This window comes from Megalobrama amblycephala, linkage group LG2 (genome assembly GCF_018812025.1).
Source record: "Megalobrama amblycephala isolate DHTTF-2021 linkage group LG2, ASM1881202v1, whole genome shotgun sequence".
NCBI classification, from domain to species: Eukaryota; Metazoa; Chordata; class Actinopteri; order Cypriniformes; family Xenocyprididae; genus Megalobrama; species Megalobrama amblycephala.
Genome location: NC_063045.1, coordinates 50491803 through 50517128, shown reverse-complemented (window position 1 = coordinate 50517128; position 25326 = coordinate 50491803). Strand labels below are relative to the sequence as shown.

The window sequence follows — 25326 nt, the reverse complement described above, 5'->3', positions numbered from 1 at the left end:
AACTCAGAGCGAGTCACTTTTGCCTTGAAGTCTATATCATCCATTAGACCTTCAATCTGAAGAAGAAAAAAAAAAAAAAAAAAAATTATTAAACAACCAAAATATACAAACTGTCTTTCCCAACATATAATGAAGATCTAACAAATCTCAGTGTCAAGGAAACAGACATCATTTGATAACACCCATTTAACCAAGGCCACCCAGTGTGGGCATATATAATGCATTAACATTTCTTCTAGCAGATAGAGTGTGGTCCAAGTGCCTAAAAAAGTGATCATTTTCCTATTTGACATTACTCTAACTGTGAATGAATGAATGAATGTCTTAGTAGTTGGTTTGTTGCTCATTTGGTTTAATGGCAGCAGCACTTGAGCTGCATGAACTCCACAAGTTTGTGTAAAACCTGATGACCATGTGATTCAGCATTTGAGAATGATCCAAAGCCTCAGTGGAAGCAAGAACATCTGAGTTCACAAGGCCAATGTCACAAATTTGCTTACATTTGAATAGTGACCTAGAAATATCTCCACAAATTTAAAGTCACATAGAAATGAAAGCAGTGACAGATTTTACTTAATGTGATGTACATGCATATGAAACGAATTATTGGGAAAAAAAAACAAAACTGTATGTTGAGAACTTGGTTCAATCCATCGGTTGATAGAATTTTGGGTGTTGCACTCAAATCAAGGCAGATCTGAATGTGAGCTTGCAGTTGATTGGAAGAAAGGGGCAGGTTTTAAGCATACAAAAAGACCGGAATAAATCACAAGAAAGAAGTCTCTGATATTTTGATGAAAAATAAGGAGGTTAGAAAAAATTAAAACATTCATGGATGAATCGTCCACAATAAGATCAATAACGTTTTCGAAAATTTTCACGTGATGCCGTTTCTTTTTGCAAATTGTTAACATTGTATTTTGACCAACTAAATAAAAAAAGGTGAAGAAGAAAAGAAAGAAAAAAAAACGTTCGACTCAGTTCAACATTTCCAGTACCTGTGCTACATGTTCAGCATTGGCACTCAGCACAGTCTTGAGTCTCTGAGCCTCTTTAAGGAGTTTGGCCATGGCGCGCAGATTCTCCCTCACATCCTTCTTTGATTTCTTCTGTTCGTTGAAGAGCTTGGCGAGATGATCTCTGAGTCTCAGCTCCATCTCAAAGCCACCGAGTGTTCTATCAAAGCTGAATATAAAAAAAGCGACAGTCAGATGTTTGCGTAATGCGTACACATTTGAATGTGCCGAAATGGCCAACAAACGTGGCTGAAAAAAGACAATCATGACTAACCCAACTCCACGGATCTGAAGTTGTGGCTGAGCACCAGATTCTTTGGTCTTTATTGTCTGATATGTGACAATCGTGGCTGTTGTGCTGCCCGATCCCATATCATAAAACATGATATTCTATAAAAGACACAGAAAAGGAGAGTTAATATCAAAAAACTGTCATAAATCCCACTTAAAACCCTTAATTTCTATATCACAAGTGTCAACAAAATCATAATTTCTGGCTTCCCAGACTGCTATTTGCTGGCCAAACGCACTCACACCATTGGTTGGCCAAATGAATAGTACCTGTGCAGTAGAGTTGATGTCTTTTCTCCGGAATACTCCATAGTTCAAAGCCACAGCAGTATTATCATTGATAAGCTGAAGGACCTTTAGACCTGCTATATGAGCAGCCTGCAAGACAGCCCTGCGTTCTGCCTGATTAAAATAGGCTGGCACTGTGATCACCGCATCTTTTATGGGCTGCTCTGTTAGGAGAAAACCAAATTTAAAAAAAAAAAAAATGACCAGTCGATTCAAATAAACCAACCTGCAAAAACTAAGGCAGCTGAACTTTTTGAAAAAACTCCTTAAAATCAAACCTGCAAAGTCTTGAGCCAGAATTCGAGAATAGTTCAACATCATCCCCAAAAGTTCTTCTGGAGTATACTGTATCTCTCTGGATAATATATAGAGAAAAATTCCCAGACATGAATTTATGTTAATATAAAACACATCGATTACAGCTCACGTACCTACATGTGCTTCAATACTTACTCTGAGAATTTGAAATAAACGGTTCCTCTTTTCTCATCTCTATGCAGCTGGTGCTCAGGGAAGTGTTTCAGATACTGCGCCACCTGTGGGTTGTCTGCCGTCTTTCCCAAAATGCTCTGGAGGAATCTGTAAACCACCTTGGGGTTCTTCACAGCCTGTCATGATTAAAGTATGCTAGAGATGAAGAAAATTTGAAGGAATGTTTTTCATGCTACTCAGAATTGTATAAGTCAACATGAATTCAAAATGGACTATTTACATCCTTAATCCATGTTCCTGGAAGGTATTATGGAGTACAAAGACTTACCACTCCTAAAGCACTGTCTCCAAAAAGCCTCTCGTTTTCCTTTAAGCACACAGCTACTGGAGTTTTCCTCCGGGACTCCCTGCACAAAAAAAGAAGCTAAATGTCACAATGGCGTAAACTGCTGTCTGAAACTAATAAATCTAAATCACTTGACAATATCTGTTCATTTTAGTTCTAAAACATACTTGTTTAATACAATCTCCATTGGCACACCGGGTTTCACTATAGCAATTTTCATCCATTCACTGCCCAAGTCCACAGACATCACAGCAACTGATTCTACAACACAAAAAAAATATCAGAGAGCTGAAATTCCACACTCTGGGATAAAGAAAAGAAACCTATAATGAAAAAAAATGCATCTTGATAGAATTAAGGCCCGTTCACACCAAGGACGATAACTGTAACGATAAAGATATAGGTTTAAAAAAATGTTTAAATGTAAAAGAATAGCAAAGTTCACACCACAACTGTAACAATACTGACACAGAGAAACAAACAATGTAGCTTGAATCATTTTCACATCCATTTGACAGCCAATCAGAATCCATCCTGCTTTTAAAGGGATAGTTCACCCAAAAATGAAAATTCTGTCACCATCAAGTTGTTCCAAACCTGTATGAATTTCTTTCCTCTGCTGAACAAAAAAAAAGATGATATTTTGAAGAATATAGGTAACCAAACAGTGGATGGGCCCCATTAACTTCCACAGCATTGAACAAAAAAAAAATATATATTATGGAAGTCAATGGGGCCCATCAATTGTTTGGTAAATTATATTCTTCAAAATATCTTTTGTGTTCATCACTGATGAACATCAGCGGAAGAAAGAAATTCATACAGGTCTGGAATAACTTGATGGTGAGTAAATGACAAGATTCTTGGGTTAACTATCCCTTTAAGAGCTCAAGCATTTAAAGCAACAGATCACAAATCTGCAGCATGTGCTTGTAATAAACAGAACAGAACGATACTGAGCATTGGTGTGGATGGAAAATATGGTTATAGTCATCATTCTTGGTTTGAACAGGCCTTTAAATTCATCCTGATGAACATCAACACTGGAAACATACAGCAAATATAGGAACATCATAATTTTTATATGATGCTTACCTGTTTGAGAAGGCAGGAATGCTACGATTAGGCAAAAAACAGCCCATAACGACAGCCTTTCCCTCATTGTGACCTGCAGACAAGATACAAAGACTGGTTCAACAGCATGCAAGTTAAAAGTAGGTTAAAAGACACAACTGCAACTGTGACAAGTCTGCACCATAAACCAAGAAAGTATATCAAAAGCACACAAGTTCCCTCAAATCATCATGTCCAAGTCAAGATTATTACTAGAACTGACAGTATTGCATCACATCCCTGATATGAAAACCTGCCCGAGTGCCATATATGGATATGTAGGTGGAGATAGTCGGCCAGTGACAGGTGTGGTGGTACATGCTGATTTGATGGGATCTCACCCACAAGTCTGAGACAAAGCCTGAGAGCACATGGATCTCAATACTGTAGATCCTGGAGGCCCCCAACAGTACATTTTGGATGTCATCCTAATCAAACACACCTGATTTAACAGTTCAGTTCTTTATTAGAGAACCACAAACCCTGAAATGTGTCACATCAAAAATGTTTTGGGAGATCCTTCAGGAACAGCACTTTTGTAGAGCTTTCCTGCTTAATAGAAACACTAGGGGACCAGGTGGATACAGAATACAAGGGAACAGTACTTAATATTTGTTCAAAAGTTGGACTGTCTCCCTCGATTGACTATTTTCAATGCTGATTCAAAAATGCAAAGAGGAAACTTCTAGTTGCACAGCCTGTGTGACGTAAGCCTTACTGAGGCTGTCTGATCCTAACAGTGCTGAGCATCATGTCAAACTGTCATTGCAATGCTTGATAATGTGCAGTAAACATTACAACTGCTTCTTTAAACGGGCTAAAACATGTGTAAACGCAGCTGATGATCTGCTAAATGTACTATAGAGTAATCTATGAACATAAGCAACCACCCAGATGATCCCAAACATCTCTAACAAAGAAAGTGATGGCATGGCACTTACCTTCTGCCAGATCAAGTTTTATACTGGTTCTTATTGACTGATAAATCCCTCTTGACACCTGAACAACAATATTTAGAAACGCTTATCCTGTCCTAATTATGAACCAAAAGTTTCCTGTGTTGATCCTTATTATCTAGTTCCTTACAAATGGCAAGACGATTGCATTAACCAGCAATGCTCTGTGACCAGACCACCTCGCTTGCTTGATTTTGCTCTTGCAATCACCGGCTTGTTCTAACACATTGGGCCCGGAACGCGGCGTGATCTCATTGGATCCACAGTACTCGCTGCTCGCCGAGTGAAGCGCTCATCGCTACGATCGTTAGTCCCACCCTTTACCCTTGAGTGGAGAGCGCTGATTGGTCCACGTGCCAACCAGTGCGCGCGAGTGGTCAGTCGTGTAAGTAAGCATGGATATGATTGGTCCACGTTAAAAAGGGGAACACAACGGCTGTGCGACAAGTTGTAGTTTTTGATGCTAGTGATGGGAGTCCGAATCTTTTCCGAGAATAGGTTCGTTTTGAACAGTTCGTTTCAAAGAACCGATACAAAACACTGATTCTTTTACCATTCGTTGCATTTATTACGTTATATGTTGTAAAACGGTCAGATAAAGCCGTATGAAGGGCATATTTCTGTTTATCACGTTTTTTCAATTAAGGTAAAAAATAAATGACATGTATTAAACCATCTCTGCTTCGTCTGCGCGTTTTGTTTTGCTTTTAACATATCTGATATTTACAGGAAATTGACTTTGCGCCCCATTGTTATAAGAAAGAGACGGTTCTCGTTTCAGCGAGATGAATTGTTAAACCTGTTCAGTGCTTTGTTGACTCAAGAACCGGATTTGTTCACGAATCACTGAAAAGATCCGAATCAAAAGAACGGCTCGTGAATGTTCGTGTATCGCTTGTTAACTTTTTGTTGTATTATGTCTTTGGGTCATTCTATTCTAACTTTCAAAAGTGCACATTTAAATAAAATATTTCCGACTTTCTGTTTGGTGTGTACTTTGGTTTTTAAAAAGCATAAATTATTTATTTACATTTTTAATTTTCTAACTCAAGCTGATTTATGGCTTGTTGTGTGTCAAACCTTAAAATAATGCGACTAAAATTGTTTTTTAAAAAGCATAAATTATTTATTTACATTTTAAATTTTCCAAATCAAGCTGTATGGCTTGTTGTGTGTGTCAAAGCTTAAAATAATGCGACTAAAATTGTTTTTTTTAAAAGCATAAATTATTTATTTACATTTTAAATTTTCCAAATCAAGCTGTATGGCTTGTTGTGTGTGTCAAAGCTTAAAATAATGCGACTAAAATTGTTTTTTAAAAAGCATAAATTATTTATTTATATTTTACATTTTCTAAATCAAGCTGATTTATGGCTTGTTGTGTGTGTCAAACCTTAAAATAATGCGACTAAAATTGTTTTTTAAAAAGCATAAATTATTTATTTATATTTTAAATTTTCTAAATCAAGCTGATTTATGGCTTGTGTGTGTCAAACCTTAAAATAATGCGACTAAAATTGTTTTTTAAAAAGCATAAATTATTTATTTACATTTCAATTTTTTTAAATCAAGGTGATTTATGGATTGTTGTGTGTGTCAAACTTTTACAGTCTATGGTGTCAAACCTTAAAATAATGCGACTAAAATTCCTGACAGTAGTCACATGATCCTGATGTGAGTCACATGATTTTGCTAAACAAGTACTGCTTGGAAAATGGCAGCGTTCTTACAGTGGAGACGATTTGTGTTTTTCGATAAAGAAACGGTGAAAGATCCGAGCGAAAATGGGAAAAATTTTCAACTACCGATGGGTATATCAGCCTGTGATTCAGGTCGAGGACATATTGTGCTTGGAGATATCCTTACAATGCTGAAGTCATGCTTGTGGCTAGCTAGCAATGATGACACTGTTAAACAATAATACCAAGTGTATAATAATTATAGTCGAATCACTCATCGTATAATTTAGGCTGCAGAAAGCCTGCTTTGTAAAATGGATAACTGCATATGCTAGACGTACGTGCTTCCTTGAATTTATTAATAAGTCCAACATTCAGTACTTTCTAGATGGTTATAATAGCGATTTCAGGTATATGATATGTGAGTGTCTTCTTTAACTCATGTAATGCACATATGGATGGACAGATCTGGTTTTTGACCCGCTCCCTGCAGCTATCCAGCTTTCAGGCTTACAAGCTGCGCGTGACACACCTGTACCAGCTGAAACAACACAACATCCTTGTGTCAGTGGGTCAGGATGAGCATGGCATCAATCCTCTGGTAAGATTCACGACAGCTGTCTGCTGAAGCTACATGTCAATGCAAGTGCTGCTGATGTGTGTGTGCTTTAGAAATGTAAGCTGATTTAGAGAGTGTATACATGCATGTGTCTGCCCATCAGGTGAAGGTGTGGAATCTTGATAAGAAGGACAGTGGCAGTCCTCTGTGTACCCGGATATTCCCCGCCATACCTGGAAACAAACCCACTGAAGTGTCTTGTCTCAGTGTACATGAAAATCTTAATTTCATGGCTATAGGTAGGAGTTTTTAATTCATAAATCAGTGTTATTATTATTATAGTTAACTAAAAGTCAAGTCACCTTTATTTATATTGCGCTTTATACTACACAGATTGTTTCAAAGCGGCTTTACAGTGATAACAGGAAAATTATGCATTGCGGCTGTTGTTCAGCTGAAGTCAGTTCAGTTTTGATTTAATTCCATTGTAAAGAGCATCAATTATTAAATTAGTTAATTTCATCTATAAAGCAGTTCTGCAAAAAATTATATCATCATCATCCAGCTCAGTTCCATTCTCATACAACAGTGTCAGTACAGTCGGATCAATAATATTGTTGAATATTAAAAGTAAAACTATTTAAAAAAATAAAAAATAAATAAAAAAATTCATTACTTGAAATAAAAAGATAATAATTTCTTATTTTCATTTAGTTTAACTTGATGTCGTAAAATAACTAAAACTGAAATAAAAAACAAACTATATAGACATAAAAAAAATGACAAAACAACAAAATTATTAAAACTTTAACAGATTAAAATGAAAATGGAAAATATAAAAATAAAAAAAAAATCTAAATATTAATAAAAACTATAATAGTATCTCAGTGATACTAAAATAACACCATCACAATTGTTAGTCCCTGTTTCTTTAAAAGGGCCAGAAATTATTTGGGGCTCAGGGCAAAACTGACAGTAAAAATCAAAATCTAAAGTCCCCCCAAAATGCTAATAAAAAAAAAATAATAAAAAATGATCACTGCACTTTAAAGGGGTAGTTCACCCAAAAATGAAAATTCTGTCATTTATTACTCACCCTCATGCCGTTCCACACCCGTAAGACCTTCGTTAATCTTCGGAACACAAATTAAGATATTTTAGTTGAAATCCAATGGCTCAGTGAGGCCTCCATAGCCAGCAATGACATTTCCTCTCTCAAGATCTCAAAAAAATACTAAAAACACATCTAAATCAGTTCATGTGAGTACAGTGGTTCAATATTAATATTATAAAGCAACGAGAATATTTTTGGTGCGCTAAAAAACCAAAATAACGATTTATATAGTGATGGCTGATTTCAAAACACTGCTTCAGGAAGCTTCGGAGCACAATGAATCAGTGTATCGAATCATGATTCGGATTGCGCGTCAAACCGCCAACCTGCTGAAATCACGTGACTCTGGCGCTCCTAACAGCTGATTCGACACACTGATTCATTATGCTCCGAATCTTCATAAAGCAGTGTTTTGAAATCGGCCATCACTATATAAGTCATTATTTTGGGTTTTTTTGGTGCACCAAAAATATTCTCGTCGCTTTATATTATTAATATTGAACCACTCTATATGTTTTTAGTACATTAATAGATCTTGAGAGAGGAAATGTCATTGCTCCCTATGCAGGCCTCACTGAGTCATCGGATTTCAACTAAAATATCTTAATTTGTGTTCTGAAGATTAACGAAGGTCTTACGGGTGTGGAACGACATGAGGGTAAGTAATAAATGACAGCATTTTTGGGTGAACTAACCCTTTAATGTTGCAAAAGTAAAAAAATGTTTACTAATTAATAATATTTACAATTTGTTTATTTATTTATTTTTTAAAAAATACATAAATATAACTTGAAATCCTTTTGAATATGTGAATCATTTCAGTGATTAAAGTTAACACTGAATGGCATTAGTAACCCATTTCTTTCTGTAATATGATGCATTTCAGAGTGAAACAGAACATTTATTATGGAAAAAGTGTAGGTAGAGAGTTGATCCAACAATAATTGATTGGATCATGAAAAGTGGATGTTACTACCCAAATACCAAATTAGATTTTATGTTGCTTTTAACATCTATGTTGAATGCTCAGGTTTTACAGATGGCAGTGTTGTGCTGACAAAGGGTGACATCACCAGAGACAGACACAGTAAAACTCTCAGCCTCCATGAGGGCAACTGTCCAATCACAGGCCTGGCTTTCCGACAGGCTGGCAAAGTCACACACCTGTTTGTCGCCACTTTAGAAAAAGTGCAGGTACGTCTGTGTGATTATCCTGCCTTTGTAATGAAACCAGATGAAAATTATACAGAACTGAACATATTCTTACGTTGACAGTGTTACACGTTGTCAGTGAAAGAGTACCCTCGTGTAGACCTGGACACGCACGGCTGCGCCCTGCGCTGCTCGGCGCTCACAGACCCCTCGCAGGACTCCCAGTTCATAGTGGCTGGAGATGACTGCGTGTATTTGTACCAGCCTGATGAGAGAGGACCCTGCTTCGCTTTCGATGGGCACAAGCTTCTAACTCAGTGGCACAGAGGATATCTCCTGCTGCTCACACACAATAACAAGTCACCTAGCAAGTAAGACTCATTTGTATTGCATGGATTGCCTATTATTATTATTTTTTTTGCTTTAAGATTTTTACTTTTATATGCATTCATATTATTGAATTTCATTTGTACAGATCTGATTATGGTAGCAGACAGACATCCCCTACAGAAAAGCACATCCTGACCATTTACGACTTGGACAACAAGTTCATCGCTTACAGTGCGGCGTTTGATGATGTCATTGACGTTCTGGCAGAATGGGGGTCGTTCTATGTCCTGACAAGGGATAAAACGATGTATATGCTGCAAGAAAAAGACACACAGACCAAGCTAGAGGTTAGTACAGTGTTATTATCATTAAAGGAAATAAAACTTTTTTGTTACCTGAAGTAAAATGTTATATATACTACCATACAAAAGTTTGGGGAGGGTACTAAATGTACAGTTCACAACTATAGTAATGTGATTATTATTGGCAATTCAATATTATTCACAATTATTATTGTCCATAATATTGTCCTTTATGATAAATATTTATTCATAATATAATCTTAATTGTGTTACTTAGATGCTGTTTAAGAAGAACCTGTTTGTGATGGCCATTAACTTGGCTAAAAGTCAACACCTGGACAATGATGGTCTGTCTGAGATATTCAGACATTATGGCGACCATCTCTATACCAAAGGGGATCATGATGGAGCCATTCAACAGTACATTCGGTAGGTGTGCAGTTGAGATTTCTACTCGCACATTTCATTTAAAACGGTAAATAAGAAAATAGTTTCTCAAATCAAACAAGTAATGGCTACATCCTGACCTTCTGTCTCTCTCAGCACCATTGGGAAGCTCGAACCCTCGTATGTAATTCGTAAGTTTTTGGATGCGCAGAGGATACATAACCTGACAGCGTACCTACAGGCCCTCCACAGGCAGTCCCTGGCCAACGCTGACCACACTACTCTACTGCTGAACTGTTACACCAAACTGAAGGACAGCTCCAAGCTGGAAGAGTTCATAAAGGTCTGTAGAAAATGATTTATGTTCAGTTAGGCTTTTTAAATGAAGACTTGACCACTAACAGTGCTTTTTATACTCTGCATCCCCCGTCTGAATGTAGAGCAATGAAAGTGAGGTGCATTTCGATGTTGAAATCGCCATCAAGGTGTTACGTCAGGCTGGTTATCACAGTCACGCCGTGTTTCTGGCAGAGAGACACATGCACCATGAATGGTATCTGAAGATCCAGCTAGAGGATTTGAAGGTGAATACAACATTTTTATGCTATGAAATGAATTATGACACATATCTAAAGCCCTGCCTTGTTCTTGCATTTTTAGAATTATCAGGAGGCTTTGCGCTACATTGGAAGGTTGCCTTTTGATCAGGCGGAGAGTAATATGAAGCGTTACGGTAAAACACTAATGCACCATGTGCCTGAGAGCACCACCATCCTCTTAAAGCGCCTCTGCACTGACTACCACCCCAGCAAAGACTCAACTGACCGGGACAGTCTGGACAGGCCTGTGGAAAACAAGGTAATTTATTTAGATTAGCAATAGCACCTTCAAATAATCTGAGATTCTGAAGAACATAGCAAGTTAAGCATTACATAAAATGACATTTTATATAAAAAAAAATGTTTACAGGCCAATTCAGAGGAGTTCATCCCAGTCTTCGCCAATAACCCAAGAGAGCTGCGAGCGTTCCTGGAACACATGATCGAGGTGGATCCGTTCTCTTCCGAGGGAGTTTATGACACTCTACTAGAGCTCAGACTACAGGACTGGGCACATGAGCAGGACCCAGGGGTAAAAAAAAAAAATTGCTATACATGCCTTATTATGTTATTATAGACAGCCTCTGCAGCTTTATACTCACCCTCTCATTAGGGCTGGGCGATATATTGCATGCGATTGTCACGTGCATTTCGTCAGTAAAGCCGGTTCCCTGATTACCGCTAAATCGCCATCACCTGCTTTCAAATGGAGCGGCATTTAATAGACAGAGCCGTAGATCACTGACAAGCTACGCAATATCATGTTCATTATCGAAGGCGATTCATCTGTGATAATGAACGCGATATTGCGTGGCTTGTCAGTGATCTACGGCTCTGTCTATTAAATGCCGCTCCATTTGAAAGCAGGTGTTGGCGATTTAGCGGTAATCAGGGAACCGGCTTTACTGACGAAATGCGCGTGACAATCGCATGCGATATATCGCCCAGCCCTACCTCTCATTGAATATTTACTTACATTACTTGCAAAAATCATTACATATTTTTGCTAATTTTATAAGTGCTGTACTCTCAGCACCATTTAAGTAAAAGCATAATATATTGGTCCAATTTCAGTTATCAGGCTGATATTAATAATTTTTCAAATTTATTGGCATAAATTTAGCTGATATTGGATACCTAATTGTGCAAGCTCATTTCACTTATTTTTACATTTTATTGCCATTGCTATTATCTAACACTCATTTAAACTTTAAAAACAATAGTTTAATAACACTAAATTTAATCTTTAGCAAATTTCAAAATGAATCCATTTTTCATACTGTACATTGCAATAATGTTTAAATTCACTTGTAGAATTTAAAGTTAGTACGGAAGAGGATTAGGGCCAAGCAATAATAAAAAAAATAAAACCATCTCAAGATTAAAGTTGTTAAATTTCAAGAAAAAAGTCGAGATAAAGTGTTGAGAATAAAGTCATTAAATTACGAGAAAAAACTCGTTGAATTTTGAGAAAGTCGAGATAAAATGTTGAGAATAAAGTAATTAAATTATGAGAAAAAGTTGTTAAATTACGAGAATAAACTTGTTAAATTACAAGAAAAAAACTTGTTAAATTTCGAGAGAAAATTCGAGATAAAATGTTGAGAATAAAGTCATTAAATTATAAGAAAAAAACTTGTTAAATTTCGAGAAAAAAGTCGAGATAAAATGTTGAGAATAAAGTCATTAAATTATGAGAAAAAAGTCGTTAAATTACAAGAATAAACTCGTTAAATTACGAGAAAAAACTTGTTAAATTCGAGAAAAAAGTCGAGATAAAATGTTGAGAATAAAGTCATTAAATTATGAGAAAAAAGTCGTTAAATTACAAGAATAAACTCGTTAAATTACGAGAAAAAACTTGTTAAATTCGAGAAAAAAGTCGAGATAAAATGTTGAGAATAAACTCATTAAATTATGAGTTTATTGTCAACATTTTATCTCGACTTTTTTCTTGAAATTTAACGAGTTTTTTCTCGTAATTTAATTACTTTATTCTCAACATTTTATCTCGACTTTTTTTCTCGAAATTTAATGACATTTTTCTCAATTTAATGACTTTATTCTCGTAATTTAACAACTTTTTTTCTCGTAATTTAATGACTTTATTCTCAACATTTTATCTTGACTTTTTTCTCGAAATTTAACAAGGTTTTTTTCTCGTAATTTAATGACTTTATTCTCAACATTTTATCTTGACTTTTTTCTCGAAATTTAACAAGGTTTTTTTCTCGTAATTTAACGAGTTTATTCTCAACATTTTATCTTGACTTTTCTTGAAATTTAACGAGTTTTTTCTCGTAATTTAACGAGTTTATTCTCAACATTTTATTTCGACTTTTTTCTCAAAATTTAACTACTTTAATCTCGAGATGGTTTTATTTTTTATTGTTGCTTGGCCCTAATCCTCTTCCATAAATTAGTGTTTGTTTAGTGTTTATTTTCAATTTATTTAGATAATATAGAATTTTAATATTAGCCATAACATCAAAATAATTATTTGCACTGGCCAGAAACAGTGCATCCCTCGAAATAAGTATGCAGTTCTGATGGATTGTTCACTTGCTGTTGTGAAAGCATATAGGAAACTCATCTCTCTGTCTTTTGTGTGACAGAAGAAGAAGGTCCTGCAGGAGGCAGCATTGTCCCTTCTGAGGAGCGACAACACTGTGTTTGACAAGGCCCTGGTGCTCTGCCAGATGCACAACTTCAAGGAAGGAGTGCTGTATCTGTATGAAAAGGGCAAACTGTAAGTGATCTTTCTCAATTTTCATCACTGTCAGTCAGTCGTACTCAGAAAGTGCTATGAAAGTTATCTACATGACTTCTACAAGTCTTCTAAAGACATACAACCCACCTTATTTTGCAAAACAGAAGAGAGGTATTTTCTGTAAATGTACAAGACTTCTGATTCATTAGCTGCTATACATGTAGATCAATAACTAGAAAAATCGCAAAGTGAAGTAAATGGTAAAACTATTTAACATTTAACTTGTGCATAAAACTTGTGCTACAAACCAATGTGTTTATGATAATGAATTAAAATTTTATGATAACAAACACCAGTTTGCAATATAAAGCAGCATAAAAGGCTGCTTTGTACAGGTAAAATAACAGGAAGCAGATGACACCAAAGGCCTTGCACAATAAAATTACAAATCTCCATGACCGTGCTTAAAAAAAAAAAAAAGAAAAAGAAAAGGTGGACAGCGTTATGTGACGACAGCCCAAAATTACAAACTGAATTTCCCAAGATTCTGAACAAACAACTGAACAAAATAGCATGTAATTTACTAGAGGTTCTGACAAAATGTTAATTGCTGCAGTCTATTTAAAAAAGTTTAATTAATTCGAGTGAATTATTTAAGAAATTTGGTTTGAATGAAGGATTCAATGACTCACTCATAAAGACTTCGCTTTCAATACTGGATGAATCAGTGTTTTTAAACAATTTCTAATGATTCAATGACAAATACATTTTTAGCAGTCACTTGTCGCCACCTACTGGTGTAACGGTGTAAACAAGGCAATCTTTATTTGAAGCTTCCAGTTACTTTCAAAGATTTGCTCTCTTTTGATCGTTACCGTAGACATCCGTGTTAATATCTGAACTGCAGTATAAACTTTTATCCCAGTCTGTGATAATTTGAATATTTCTAACAGACATAACCACAATGTGATGTTGAAAAGACTGTTTTTAATGAAGCTGTTTCATACCTATACGTGATAACCGGCTGCTTCCTCTGAGTCAGCAGCAGCGCCAATGCAGATTTGAAGTTTAATAGACATCCAAATCGTTGACATTTAGGAATAAGATTATGTGGGTGTTTGAATCTTCTACCAATTATTCATGCAGCTCTACTGCAAACTTACTTTACAATTTACCTTTTTAATCTAATAAAAGCACAGGATTAATAGTGATAGAACTGTCCGTTTCTGCAGGTACCAGCAGATCATGCATTACCACATGCAGAATGAAGAGTATGGGAAAGTCGTGGAGGCCTGTAAGCGATATGGGGACAACGAGGTGTGTTTGTGGGAACAGGCGCTAGGCTATTTTGCACGTAAAGAAGAGAACTGCAAGGCCTACATTAGTGAAGTCCTACAGCACATTGATGAAAACAATCTGATGCCTCCTCTTCTGGGTGAGTAATGTGTCTTAAAAAACTTCAAGGAAGGTCATGACAGAATGTCCTTATATGACTGTGTGTCTGTGTTGCAGTGGTGCAGACTCTGGCCCATAATTCCACAGCTTCTCTGTCAGTCATAAAAGACTACCTGATAAATAAACTGGAGCGGGAGACCCAGCAGATTGAGGAAGACGAAAGGAAGATTCAACAGTATCGAGAAGAGACGACCCATTTACGTGCTGAGATACAGGAACTCAAAACCTGGTGAGTGAAACAAGAGCTGTGTCCCCAAATGACGCACTATACACACTTATACACTGCACCGTTTGCTCAACTGTGTGGTGAATTTTGAAAGGTTATTTTGTCATTCGACATCAGGGTCTTATAGCCACTTCCCACTTCTTTGTTACGCAAGGAGTGCTGCAACAGTTGAGTGCATGAAGTGTCCAAAATTCCACACTTCGTATTTCAGTTAATTAAGTGCATAATTTTACACTACTCGCACTATATTTATACAACAAAACGGCATAGAATAGTGCACAAGTATGTGAAATGGGACGCACCTATTGATTCATCCATTTCTGAGTGGCATCAATTTTTTTTATGCCATAATTGACCAATCAAAATCAAGCATCAGAGTATGCTGCCTATGTATAGTTTAAAAAAAAAACTGCTCACATTGCTTTTGCAGTGCAAAGATCTTCCAGAAGACCAAGTGCAGCATGTGTAACAGCCCGCTAGAGCTGCCATCTGTGCACTTCCTGTGTGGCCACTCCTTCCACCAGCACTGTTTAGAGAGCTTCGCTGAAAGTGAGGCCGAGTGCCCCACCTGCACCCCTGAGAACAGGAAGGTGATGGACATGTTACGTGCGCAAGATCAGAAACGAGATCTGCATGACCATTTCCACAGACAGGTGCTGATTTTTCTCCTGCAGTTAGAATCGGTCAAAAAACAATACTGCAAATGAACGTTGAATAGAGTGAAATGTTCTTTTTCTCCCCTTTCTCTTTTAGTTGAAATGCTCTAATGATGGCTTCTCAGTCATCGCTGATTATTTTGGCCGTGGAGTGTTTAACAAACTCACTCTGATAACGGATCCTCCCGGAGGAAAGAGTGCAGCTGGGAATCTGGATGCTGAATTCAACAGAGATCTGCTCATTAACACCAAGAGGAATGTTTGAGAGCTGGACTGGAGTACACTTTAATAGAGTTGCTGATCTAGGGTCAGATATCTGACTCCAGAAATAGCTCTAAACTACTTTAACATCCTTGGAACAAATGCAGATGAACCCTTGCAACTCCTCTTCATGGTGTTGATTTATTTATAGGCTGGAAAGTTGAGAGCAAGATCACAGCTCTAGCAAAATCTCTCCATCTGTGTAGTTTTGAAAGATCAGATAAGCATAAAGAGGAAAATATCAAAACCACCGTGGGTGACAGTAAGATGCAACAACTTATACTTCAGGACCGTGACCTTTTCGAGCTTTTGAACCAGCTGCCACAGGCGCACTATAGAAGACAACTTGCACAATTTTATTTTGCATCCCTTGATAATTTATGTATAATATTTAAAAAGCCACTCATTACTGCAGATAAAGCAGCTAATCAACAATAATCGAATGCCTGTAAAAGTGTGATTAATAAATGTAAAACATTAACTTACACATCAGATGTTTAAGATTTGTCATGAATTAATAAAAAATAAATATTTACACAGTATTTGACATTGCAGAGGCCACAGCATGTGGAAATATGTGTAAAAGATGCATATTAAAAAAACAACTCAAATCTCCATTCATATACACCTTCACAGAATAGTTTCTGGTTTGCCTAAATGATTTGTGGGGTTAGAAAAGTTGTAAGCTAAGTTAAATAGCTGAACCAGCAAGAAAAGGTGCTAAGAACCACATCCTGTTCTCAAGAGCATATCTATGGCTCATAGAACTGCTTGAATTTATTCTTCTCTGATGACTGCCAAAAAGTTCAAAGGTGCCTGGAAGACTTGGTTAAAATCACATTTTTGCAACTTGAACCTGTTTCACTCACAAAAGCACCATGGCTTGATTTGTTGAATCAGGCTAAACTTTGGAAATGTTGATCCTGCTGTGAACTGAAGAGTTCTCCTGTCTAGTCATTGTCATTGTTGAGGGTTGTTTTATTTTTTAGTGTGTTTGTGAAACTACTGACAGTTTTCTTAAGCTCTGCTTAACCCAGTGACTCAAATCATGAATCTCAGCACTTTTCCCCTGAGCCATTTTCATGTGTCACAGATAAAAAAACAAAAATGAAGAGAAAAGGCCAGTGAAATAGTAAATGTTATGTCCTCCTAGCAACATAATGCTTTTTAGACTTTCTATTCTTTTTCCCTGCCATATCTCAGACTGAGTGAAACCTAATGATGGCATTAAGTGTCTCTTATTCAAAAGAAACGTGCGTGAGAGCTTTTCAGGTTTATCAGTAATCTTTTAGGACTAATAACGCTGCATATGCACTTTTACAGACATTGCTTCCTTTTTTTATTTATTTATTTTTTTTTTTTTACAACCATTCAATCTACATATTCATTAATTAGACTGAACATTTACTTGTGAATTTTGTATGTGTAAAAAGAAACAATTGTGCATTTGTTTTATCATTGCATTTACTCAAGATTATTTTGCAAAGATTTAGAAACCTATAGCCTATTAACAGAATTAATTAGCTCTTTTCTTTTCAGAATAGCATTATGGAATGTAAAGAACAATATATTGTGCAATTATTTCTTTTATTAGGAAAATACAATACACATAAAAAGAAGTGGACTCGATGCAAACCAAATTTCCTATATTTTATAATTTACTTAAATTGAACCTTTTAGAACAAACCAAAAAATAAAACGCGCATGTGGTAAACGTGAGAAAGTGATGTATGCAATTTTTCGGCAGCTAAAGTTGTTAATAAAGCGACTAATCAGAAACCACAGATCTACAAATCTAATAATAAAGTAGTGCATCTATCAATCTAACGTTCTCATCATCACCACAGTGGTCCCACGCACTTCCGCTGAACATCTCGCGAGAACAAGTTTCCTTGGCAACAATACACGGTGTTTTCATGGAGAGGTCTGAGCGACAAAAGGTTTGTTATTATAGCGCAAATCTCATTAATTTAATCGTTGATACCATGATACATATGTAAGAATTTATAGAACACGCTAATGCGATTTCTTTTCTGCCTCGAAAATGAGACGTGGCCACTGAGTCAATGTAGCGCGCGAGTTAAACACTAAGCTGCAGTAAAACATTGTTATTCCAGAATGTTTATGAGTAACATTTCGTCTAAAAGACCAAATATTTCACAACATGTCATGAAGTTACGAAATAGTTGCTTCCTAAAACTCACATAAGTCCCATCATAAGCGAAAAAGCTAAACCCACTGGAAAAGTCTACTTCATAGGCTCTATCTCTAAACGTAGTATGCTGCCTAACGTTACCTAGACAGCATTTTAGGTCATCATAGAAGTGTTCTTCTGAGTCAGCAGCTTTTTGGCATCACTATGACTCCTCAAAATACTCCTCAAAAGGTCAATAGGTTCTGAGACCCAGTTTTAGTAAAAACTAAAGTTTAGACCCAGTTTAGTAAAACTTCAAATAACTCTCCAATCAGATTCAACTCACAACCAACCAGCCATACGACGAGAGTTTTGAGGTGAACGCAGACGAGGCGGCCAGCGTTCACACACCATCCCCCCGACAGACAGGTAAGTAATCTTTACCACTTCTTTATATTTTATCTTTCTATTCACCAACTGTTTTTCATCATGCCAGTGTCCAGGAGGGCAGGCAGGCAGAAGCAGAGCGCCATGGCCAGTTATGCTGGTGAGAAACTAGAAGAGGACACTAAAGTAAGATTAAAGTTAACTGGCTCAATTTCATGAATGCATAAAGTGAAGTTTGAATGACCTGTTCACATTTGACCACAGAGAAAGAAAGAGCCACCACCTGGTGCTCACAGTACTAATGAGAATGATGAAGAGGATGAGGAGGAAGATGATGATGATGATGATGACGACGATGATGATTCTGATGACACAGAATCTGATGAGGAGGAAAGGGAGCCTGGATCTGCTCCAGAAGGGTAGGGCCGTTCATCTGAATTGTAAAAATTATTAAATTGCACACCATCTACTGTCCAAGATGAGAGAGATTGATTTACATTAATGTTTCATTTACATTTAGCTAAGCAGAAAATGTATCCAGGGGAAATTTGTTGCAAAATGTAAAATTTCAGTAATATATTTTAACACTATACTAAAAGCATTATAGTTTAAGCATCTACTAAAAATAAAAAGCTATTTTACTATAAACTAATGTGAGGTGTGTGTGTGTGTGTGTGTGTGTGTGTGTGTGTGTGTGTGTGTGTGTGTGTGTGTGTGTGTGTGTGACTGTGTGTTTGCAGTGCATATGACCCGGCCGATTATGAACATCTTCCTGTCACAGCTGAGATCAAAGAGCTGTTTCAGTACATCACACGGTGAGCATGCAACAACTTCACATCTGTTGTTATTTAATTTGATAGCTCAGTGAGGCCTGCATAGACAGCAATGGTACTTCCTCTCTCAAGATAGATAAAGGTACTAAAAACAGATTTAAAACAGTTCATGTGAGTACAGTGGTTCTACCTTAATATTATAAAGTGATAGAATATTTTTTGTGTGCCAAAAAACAAAATAACGACTTTTTGACAATATCTAGTGATGGCTGATTTCAAAACACTACTTCAGAGCGTTACAAATCTTTTGTGTCGAATCAGTGATTCGGATCGCGTATCAAACTGCCAAACTGGTTGCTACTGGGGCCTCATTTATAAAGCGTGCGTATGCACAGATTTGATCTTAAGAGTGTGCGTACACTTAAATACATGCCAACGCTCATATTTATAATAATGGTCTTTGACGTGAAAAAGTGCTTAGAGCCACGTCAGGGTCTGAGCAGATGTACACACTTTTCCTGGTCAGATTACTGCGCGTAAGTTCAAGATCATTAAGTTCAAGATCATTTGCGATTTACAGATTTCACATCTGAAAGAGAGCCATATGCTCGTTTTCTGTGTGTGCGTTCATTCTATGAATCACACGTACGCACATCTGAGAAATGATCGTAAGATGACGGTTTCTGCGAAACATATTATAAATGAGGCCCCTGCTTCACAGCGAGCGGGTCTCACGTGAAGTGCAAATCCCTTTCCCTGTTTGCATTTTGATTTCAGCAACATTCAGCCATGCAAGAAAACATGCAATCTCCCTGAGGGAAGACGTGATCAAAAAGGGAAGTCGTCTTTCACTATTGATAATGTTGTTAAATAGAGAAAAAAACATGTACGCTCATTTAAGTAGCTTAACTTGTAGCATAGGCTGTTCTTGGACCTCATTATTGAAACAAAATAATAAAGTCTCAAGCACCAAAAGCAGCCCATACTAGGCTAAGTTCTCTACTTCTCTTTAATTGAAAAATATGCATTTTCATTTATTTATACATGGTTGCAACAACATTTTGTTAACATTTAACTTTTAAGTGCCATTATTAAAAAAAATTATTGGCTGAAATTTCAAAGATGTTCAGTTATTATGCTTTCAGATTTTATGCCATCTATGTAGGCCCATCTTCCTGACAATTTTTTATTTATTTATTTTTTTTTAAGTTTATGGTTTTGAATAGAGGTTGATGTTTAATATCTGTTGGTGTAGCTATACAGAAAATTGGTAAAATTCAACAATTTGAACATGGAGCCACATTAAATCTATGGGATTGAACCATATTATAGGGCCTTTAAAACGAAGATTACAAAAGAACAGTTTATTAAGAATGAGAATATAGACAGATATTGAGATATCTTTAATAATTTTGGAATTACAGGCACACAAACTTTGGGAAAAATACTATTTATGGCACTCAGACAGGAATGTTCAATTGTGTTGATAGAAGAAAACGAGATACATTTCTAGTTTCAAAATTATTTGTTCTACAGAATAATGTGTGACCATTGAAAATGTGTACCAATTTACTCATGGAGGCGCATTGAGATCTCCATCTCCAAAAATTAAGACATTTAAAAAAAATGTTTTTTAAGACTTAGAATCTAAAAGGGTATTAAAGGTGCCCTAGAATCAGAATTTGAATTTACCTCGGCATAGTTGAATAACAAGAGTTCAGTACATGGAAAAGACATACATTGAGTTTCAAACCCCATTGTTTCCTGTTACGTAACATTCGGGATCATTAATATGTATGACCCCAATATTTGCATAATGCCAGCCCATTCGACGCATTAGACAAGGAAAGGCAGTATTAACGGCCGGATCTGTGCACAGACAAGGTAAGCAAGCAAGAACAACAGCGAAAAATGGCAGATGGAGCAATAATAACTGACATGATCCATGATATCATGATATTTTTAGTGATATTTGTAAATTGTCTTTCTAAATGTTTCATTAGCATGTTGCTAATATACTGTTAAATGTGGCTAAAGTTACCATCGTTTCTTACTGTATTCACGGAGACGAGAGTCGTTGCTATTTTCATTTTTAAACACGTGCAATCTGTATAATGCATAAACACAACTTCATTCTTTATAAATCTCTCCAACAGTGTGTAATGTTAGCTTTAGCCACAGAGCATAGCCTCAAACTCACACAGAATCAAACGTAACCATCTAAATAAATACTTTACTCACATAATTCGAAGCATGCATACAGCATGCATGACGAACATCTTGTAAAGATCCATTTGAGGGTTATATTAGCTGTGTGAACTTTGTTTATGCGATGTATATATAGTCGAGAGCTCGTGGGGCAGAGGGAGCGCATCTCTTAAAGGGGCGGCGTGCTGAAAAAATCAGTGCATAGTTAATGATGCCCCAAAATAGGCAGCTAAAAAAATTAATAAAAAAAAAACTATGGGGTATTTTGAGCTGAAACTTCACAGACACATTCAGGGGACACCTAGGACTTATATTACATCTTGTAAAAAGACAATCTAGGGCACCTTTAAGATATCTGTAATATGTGTTACAGAAATGCAAACTTTGGGGGGAAAAAAACACAAGAAGTGCCATTTTTGAACTGTTGGCATACAATGCAACAAAGATTGCAACGTCAACAGATTTAACTAACAGGCCAACCAATCTGTGTGTAAAAAATAATAATAATGTTGTTTTAAAGTCATTTTACTTCTTTAACCTTGAACACTTTAGTCCCTGTAGACATTATGAAGAAATACAAACTCTTTACAAACTCCCATTTATTAATTTCTTTTCCCCACTAAACAATGTCCAACAGTTTTTTCTAGACTTTCACAAAGATCTCAAAATATATAGTTTTGTTTGATGGCATTCTCTGGTGGAAATGAAAATTACATTCAAGCAATTTTGGAATAAAATTGGAATAAAGCTACTTTTCTTTACCTGAGCTAATTAAACACATTGAAATAATATTTTCACACTTTTTAAATTGATAAAATTACAGATTGATAGGAAATGATGCACAATGAATGATATTTATTTATTGTATATAAGATATAATTGATTATAAAATAAATACTATTATATTATGTATACATATAATTACAACTTTAAATTTGAACATAATTTAGATTTTAAAATAATACAATAATAATAATAATGCTTTAACGTGACCTTCATAAGAAATGAAAGAAATAACATTTGTTTTTCCTGGGCTAATTAAACACATATTTTTACTCTTTTTAATTTGATAAAAATACAACTTGATGCACAGTGAATGATATTTAGTAAACTTCAATATAATTGTATATTAAATTAAATTAATTATAAATACAATTATTTGTACATAAAATATTCAAATAATACAATAATAATGTGACCTTCATATAACAAAAAGAAAAAACGTAAACAGTGCCTGTAGTTGAAGAATCAGAATATATATTCAGTTGACTGATATCTTATGGATTCTTACTGGTCTTAATTGCTTAATTGATTGTTTTCTTCAGATACACTCCTCAGACGATAGAGCTTGACCACAAACTGAAGCCCTTTATCCCTGATTTCATCCCAGCTGTGGGAGACATTGATGCTTTCCTCAAAGTGAGTGAACATTCAGGTGTGGTTCAGATCTAAAATTATCAATTGACAATTTCTTTATATGTTTTTTTACTATTTGCATTCTACAGGTGCCACGGGCAGATGGGAAGGCTGACAATCTGGGTCTCCTCGTACTAGATGAGCCATGCGTTAAACAGTCAGACCCAACAGTGCTTTCCTTGTGGCTGTCAGAGAACAGCAAACAACACAATGTCGCTGTGAGTCCACACACGCATAATTGAAGGCTAATTAAGGTGCTTTGATGATTTTTGCCTGGCAAGTGAAATGAGAATGTGATGCACATCTTTTTACAGGAAGTGAAAGTTAAGAGCATCGAAAACCCAGAGAAGAACCCCAAAGCCATAGACAACTGGATCGAGAGCATTACTGAGCTGCATCGGTCCAAACCTCCAGCTACCGTACACTACACGAGGCAAGCACTGACATGAATGAACCATGAACATCTAGAGAGCAGAACATCTGTGTCATTTTGTAACCAGTCTTGTATATTTCTTCAGACCCATGCCAGACATTGACAGCCTGATGCAAGAGTGGCCACCTGAATTTGAGGAGCTTTTGGGGAAGGTTAGCTGACTGAAATATTTTCAGCTGACTGAAATATCTTCTGCTATATGATCCTTCATCAAACCGCGTTCATCTTCACTTTCTGATCTATTCACCAGGTGAACCTCCCCACAGCAGACATCGACTGTGATTTGGCAGATTATGTTGATATTATTTGTGGTAAGTTGGTCCATTGCATGTTTCTTGCATTCACTTCTTTGATGCTTTTGTTGGTTATTGTAATGACTGTTCATGTACCCTCTCAGGAATCCTGGACGTCCCTGTGTACAAGAACCGAATTCACTCACTTCACGTCCTGTTCACACTCTACTCTGAATTCAAAAACTCACAGGTTAGTTTAAGATTTTCTACAATATTAAATTACATTTTTAAATATGCCTATCTCAATCTGCAAATATATATATATATATATATTTGCAATATATATATATATATATATATATATATATATATATATATATATACAGTACAGTCCAAAAGTTTGGAACCACTAAGATTTTTAATGTTTTTAAAAGAAGTTTCGTTTGCTCACCAAGGCTACATTTATTTAATTAAAAATACAGTAAAAACAGTAATATTGTGAAATATTATTACAATTTAAAATAACTGTGTACTATTTAAATATATTTGACAAAGTAATTTATTCCTGTGATGCAAAGCTGAATTTTCAGCATCGTTACTCCAGTCTTCAGTGTCACATGATCCTTCAGAAATCATTCTAATATGCTGATTTGCTGCTCAATAAACATTTATGATTATTTTCAATGTTGAAAACAGTTGTGTACTTTTTTTTTTCAGGATTCCTTGATGAATAGAAAGTTCAAAAGAACAGCATTTATCTGAAATACAAAGCTTCTGTAGCATTATACACTACCGTTCAAAAGTTTGGGGTCAGTAAGAATTTTTATTTTTATTTTTTTTAAAGAAATTAAAGAAATGAATACTTTTATTCAGCAAGGATGCATTAAATCAATCAAAAGTGGCAGTAAAGACATTTATAATGTTACAAAAGATTAGATTTCAGATAAACACTGTTCTTTTGAACTTTCTATTCATCAAATAATCCTGAAAAAAAATATTGTACACAAATATTTTGTACAATTGTACACATTAAATGTTTCTTGAGCAGCAGATCAGCATATTAGAATGATTTCTGAAGGATCATGTGACACTGAAGACTGGAGTAATGATGCTGAAAATTCAGCTTTGCCATCACAGGAATAAATTACTTTGTGAAATATATTCAAATAGAAAACAGTTATTTTAAATTGTAATAATATTTCACAATATTACTGTTTTTTTACTGTATTTTTAATTAAATAAATGTAGCCTTGGTGAGCAGACAAAACTTCTTTTAAAAACATTAAAAATCTTTTGACTGTACTGTATATATATATATATATATATATATATATATATATATATATATATATATATATATAATATTATTACATTATTTGTATCATGTAGTATTTTGGATGTTAAATTGTGTTTTTTATGCTTGCTGCATTTTTTGGGAGGTTGTACTTTTGATGACCTCATTTTGTTTTTCCCTGTGATCAGCACTTTAAATCTGTAGCGGAGGGCCAGAAATCTGACACACCGCCTGCTTCACGTACAGCTACTGCTGAATTAGAAAGACTCACTTTGGACTGAAGTCTTCAACGGCCTATTTTATTACATCCTGTTTTGTTACATTCTGTTTTGTCGCCATTTGGAGTCTGTTAAGTCTGTTATAAATTATTCATATGATGTAGATTGTGTTAGATTGTGTTCACAAAACAAGGTTGTGATGTTATAATCACTACAAATGCAATTTAATAAAACTTATTTCCTCAAACTCTAGACTGGGAATGTCTTTAAAAAATCTAATTGACTCCTTTTCTACACTATTGCCAACTTTTAACAGTTTTCAAAGAATTGGTCTTTTCTTACTGGAGGGTAACACCTG

At 35.7% G+C, this 25326-nt stretch overlaps 3 protein-coding genes across 3 annotated transcripts in view; 2 read left to right on the top strand and 1 right to left on the bottom strand.

Annotated features, from left to right (window-relative positions):
- hyou1 (hypoxia up-regulated 1) overlaps positions 1 to 4747 on the bottom strand; it is a 13592-nt gene extending 8845 nt beyond the window's left edge. The window contains exons 1-10 of the mRNA XM_048180672.1: positions 4428 to 4747; positions 3469 to 3541; positions 2541 to 2634; positions 2356 to 2434; positions 2049 to 2203; positions 1874 to 1950; positions 1578 to 1759; positions 1291 to 1406; positions 999 to 1185; positions 1 to 56 (exon numbers count right to left, since the gene is read on the bottom strand). The exon at positions 1 to 56 is cut by the window's left edge and continues 79 nt beyond it. Of these exons, the coding sequence (XP_048036629.1) occupies positions 1 to 56; positions 999 to 1185; positions 1291 to 1406; positions 1578 to 1759; positions 1874 to 1950; positions 2049 to 2203; positions 2356 to 2434; positions 2541 to 2634; positions 3469 to 3535 (1013 nt within the window). The 5' untranslated portion in view covers positions 3536 to 3541; positions 4428 to 4747. The remainder of the gene's footprint in view (positions 57 to 998; positions 1186 to 1290; positions 1407 to 1577; positions 1760 to 1873; positions 1951 to 2048; positions 2204 to 2355; positions 2435 to 2540; positions 2635 to 3468; positions 3542 to 4427) is intronic.
- A 1363-nt stretch (positions 4748 to 6110) lies between these two features.
- vps11 (VPS11 core subunit of CORVET and HOPS complexes) lies at positions 6111 to 16414 on the top strand. Its single transcript, XM_048180633.1, has 16 exons — positions 6111 to 6298; positions 6574 to 6722; positions 6844 to 6979; positions 8825 to 8988; positions 9070 to 9317; positions 9422 to 9623; positions 9856 to 10007; positions 10122 to 10308; positions 10406 to 10549; positions 10626 to 10823; positions 10935 to 11096; positions 13180 to 13313; positions 14507 to 14709; positions 14787 to 14958; positions 15386 to 15608; positions 15709 to 16414. Exons 1-16 carry the CDS (start codon positions 6157 to 6159, stop codon positions 15874 to 15876), a joined length of 2784 nt encoding a protein of 927 aa, XP_048036590.1. The 5' UTR covers positions 6111 to 6156; the 3' UTR covers positions 15877 to 16414.
- A 1258-nt stretch (positions 16415 to 17672) lies between these two features.
- ift46 (intraflagellar transport 46 homolog (Chlamydomonas)) lies at positions 17673 to 25215 on the top strand. Its single transcript, XM_048180642.1, has 12 exons — positions 17673 to 17812; positions 18342 to 18435; positions 18503 to 18579; positions 18658 to 18812; positions 19134 to 19208; positions 22700 to 22793; positions 22880 to 23008; positions 23105 to 23223; positions 23309 to 23375; positions 23474 to 23534; positions 23621 to 23706; positions 24939 to 25215. The coding sequence occupies exons 1-12, from the start codon at positions 17789 to 17791 to the stop codon at positions 25029 to 25031; spliced, it is 1074 nt and encodes a 357-aa protein (XP_048036599.1). The 5' UTR covers positions 17673 to 17788; the 3' UTR covers positions 25032 to 25215.
- Positions 25216 to 25326: the final 111 nt, after the last annotated feature.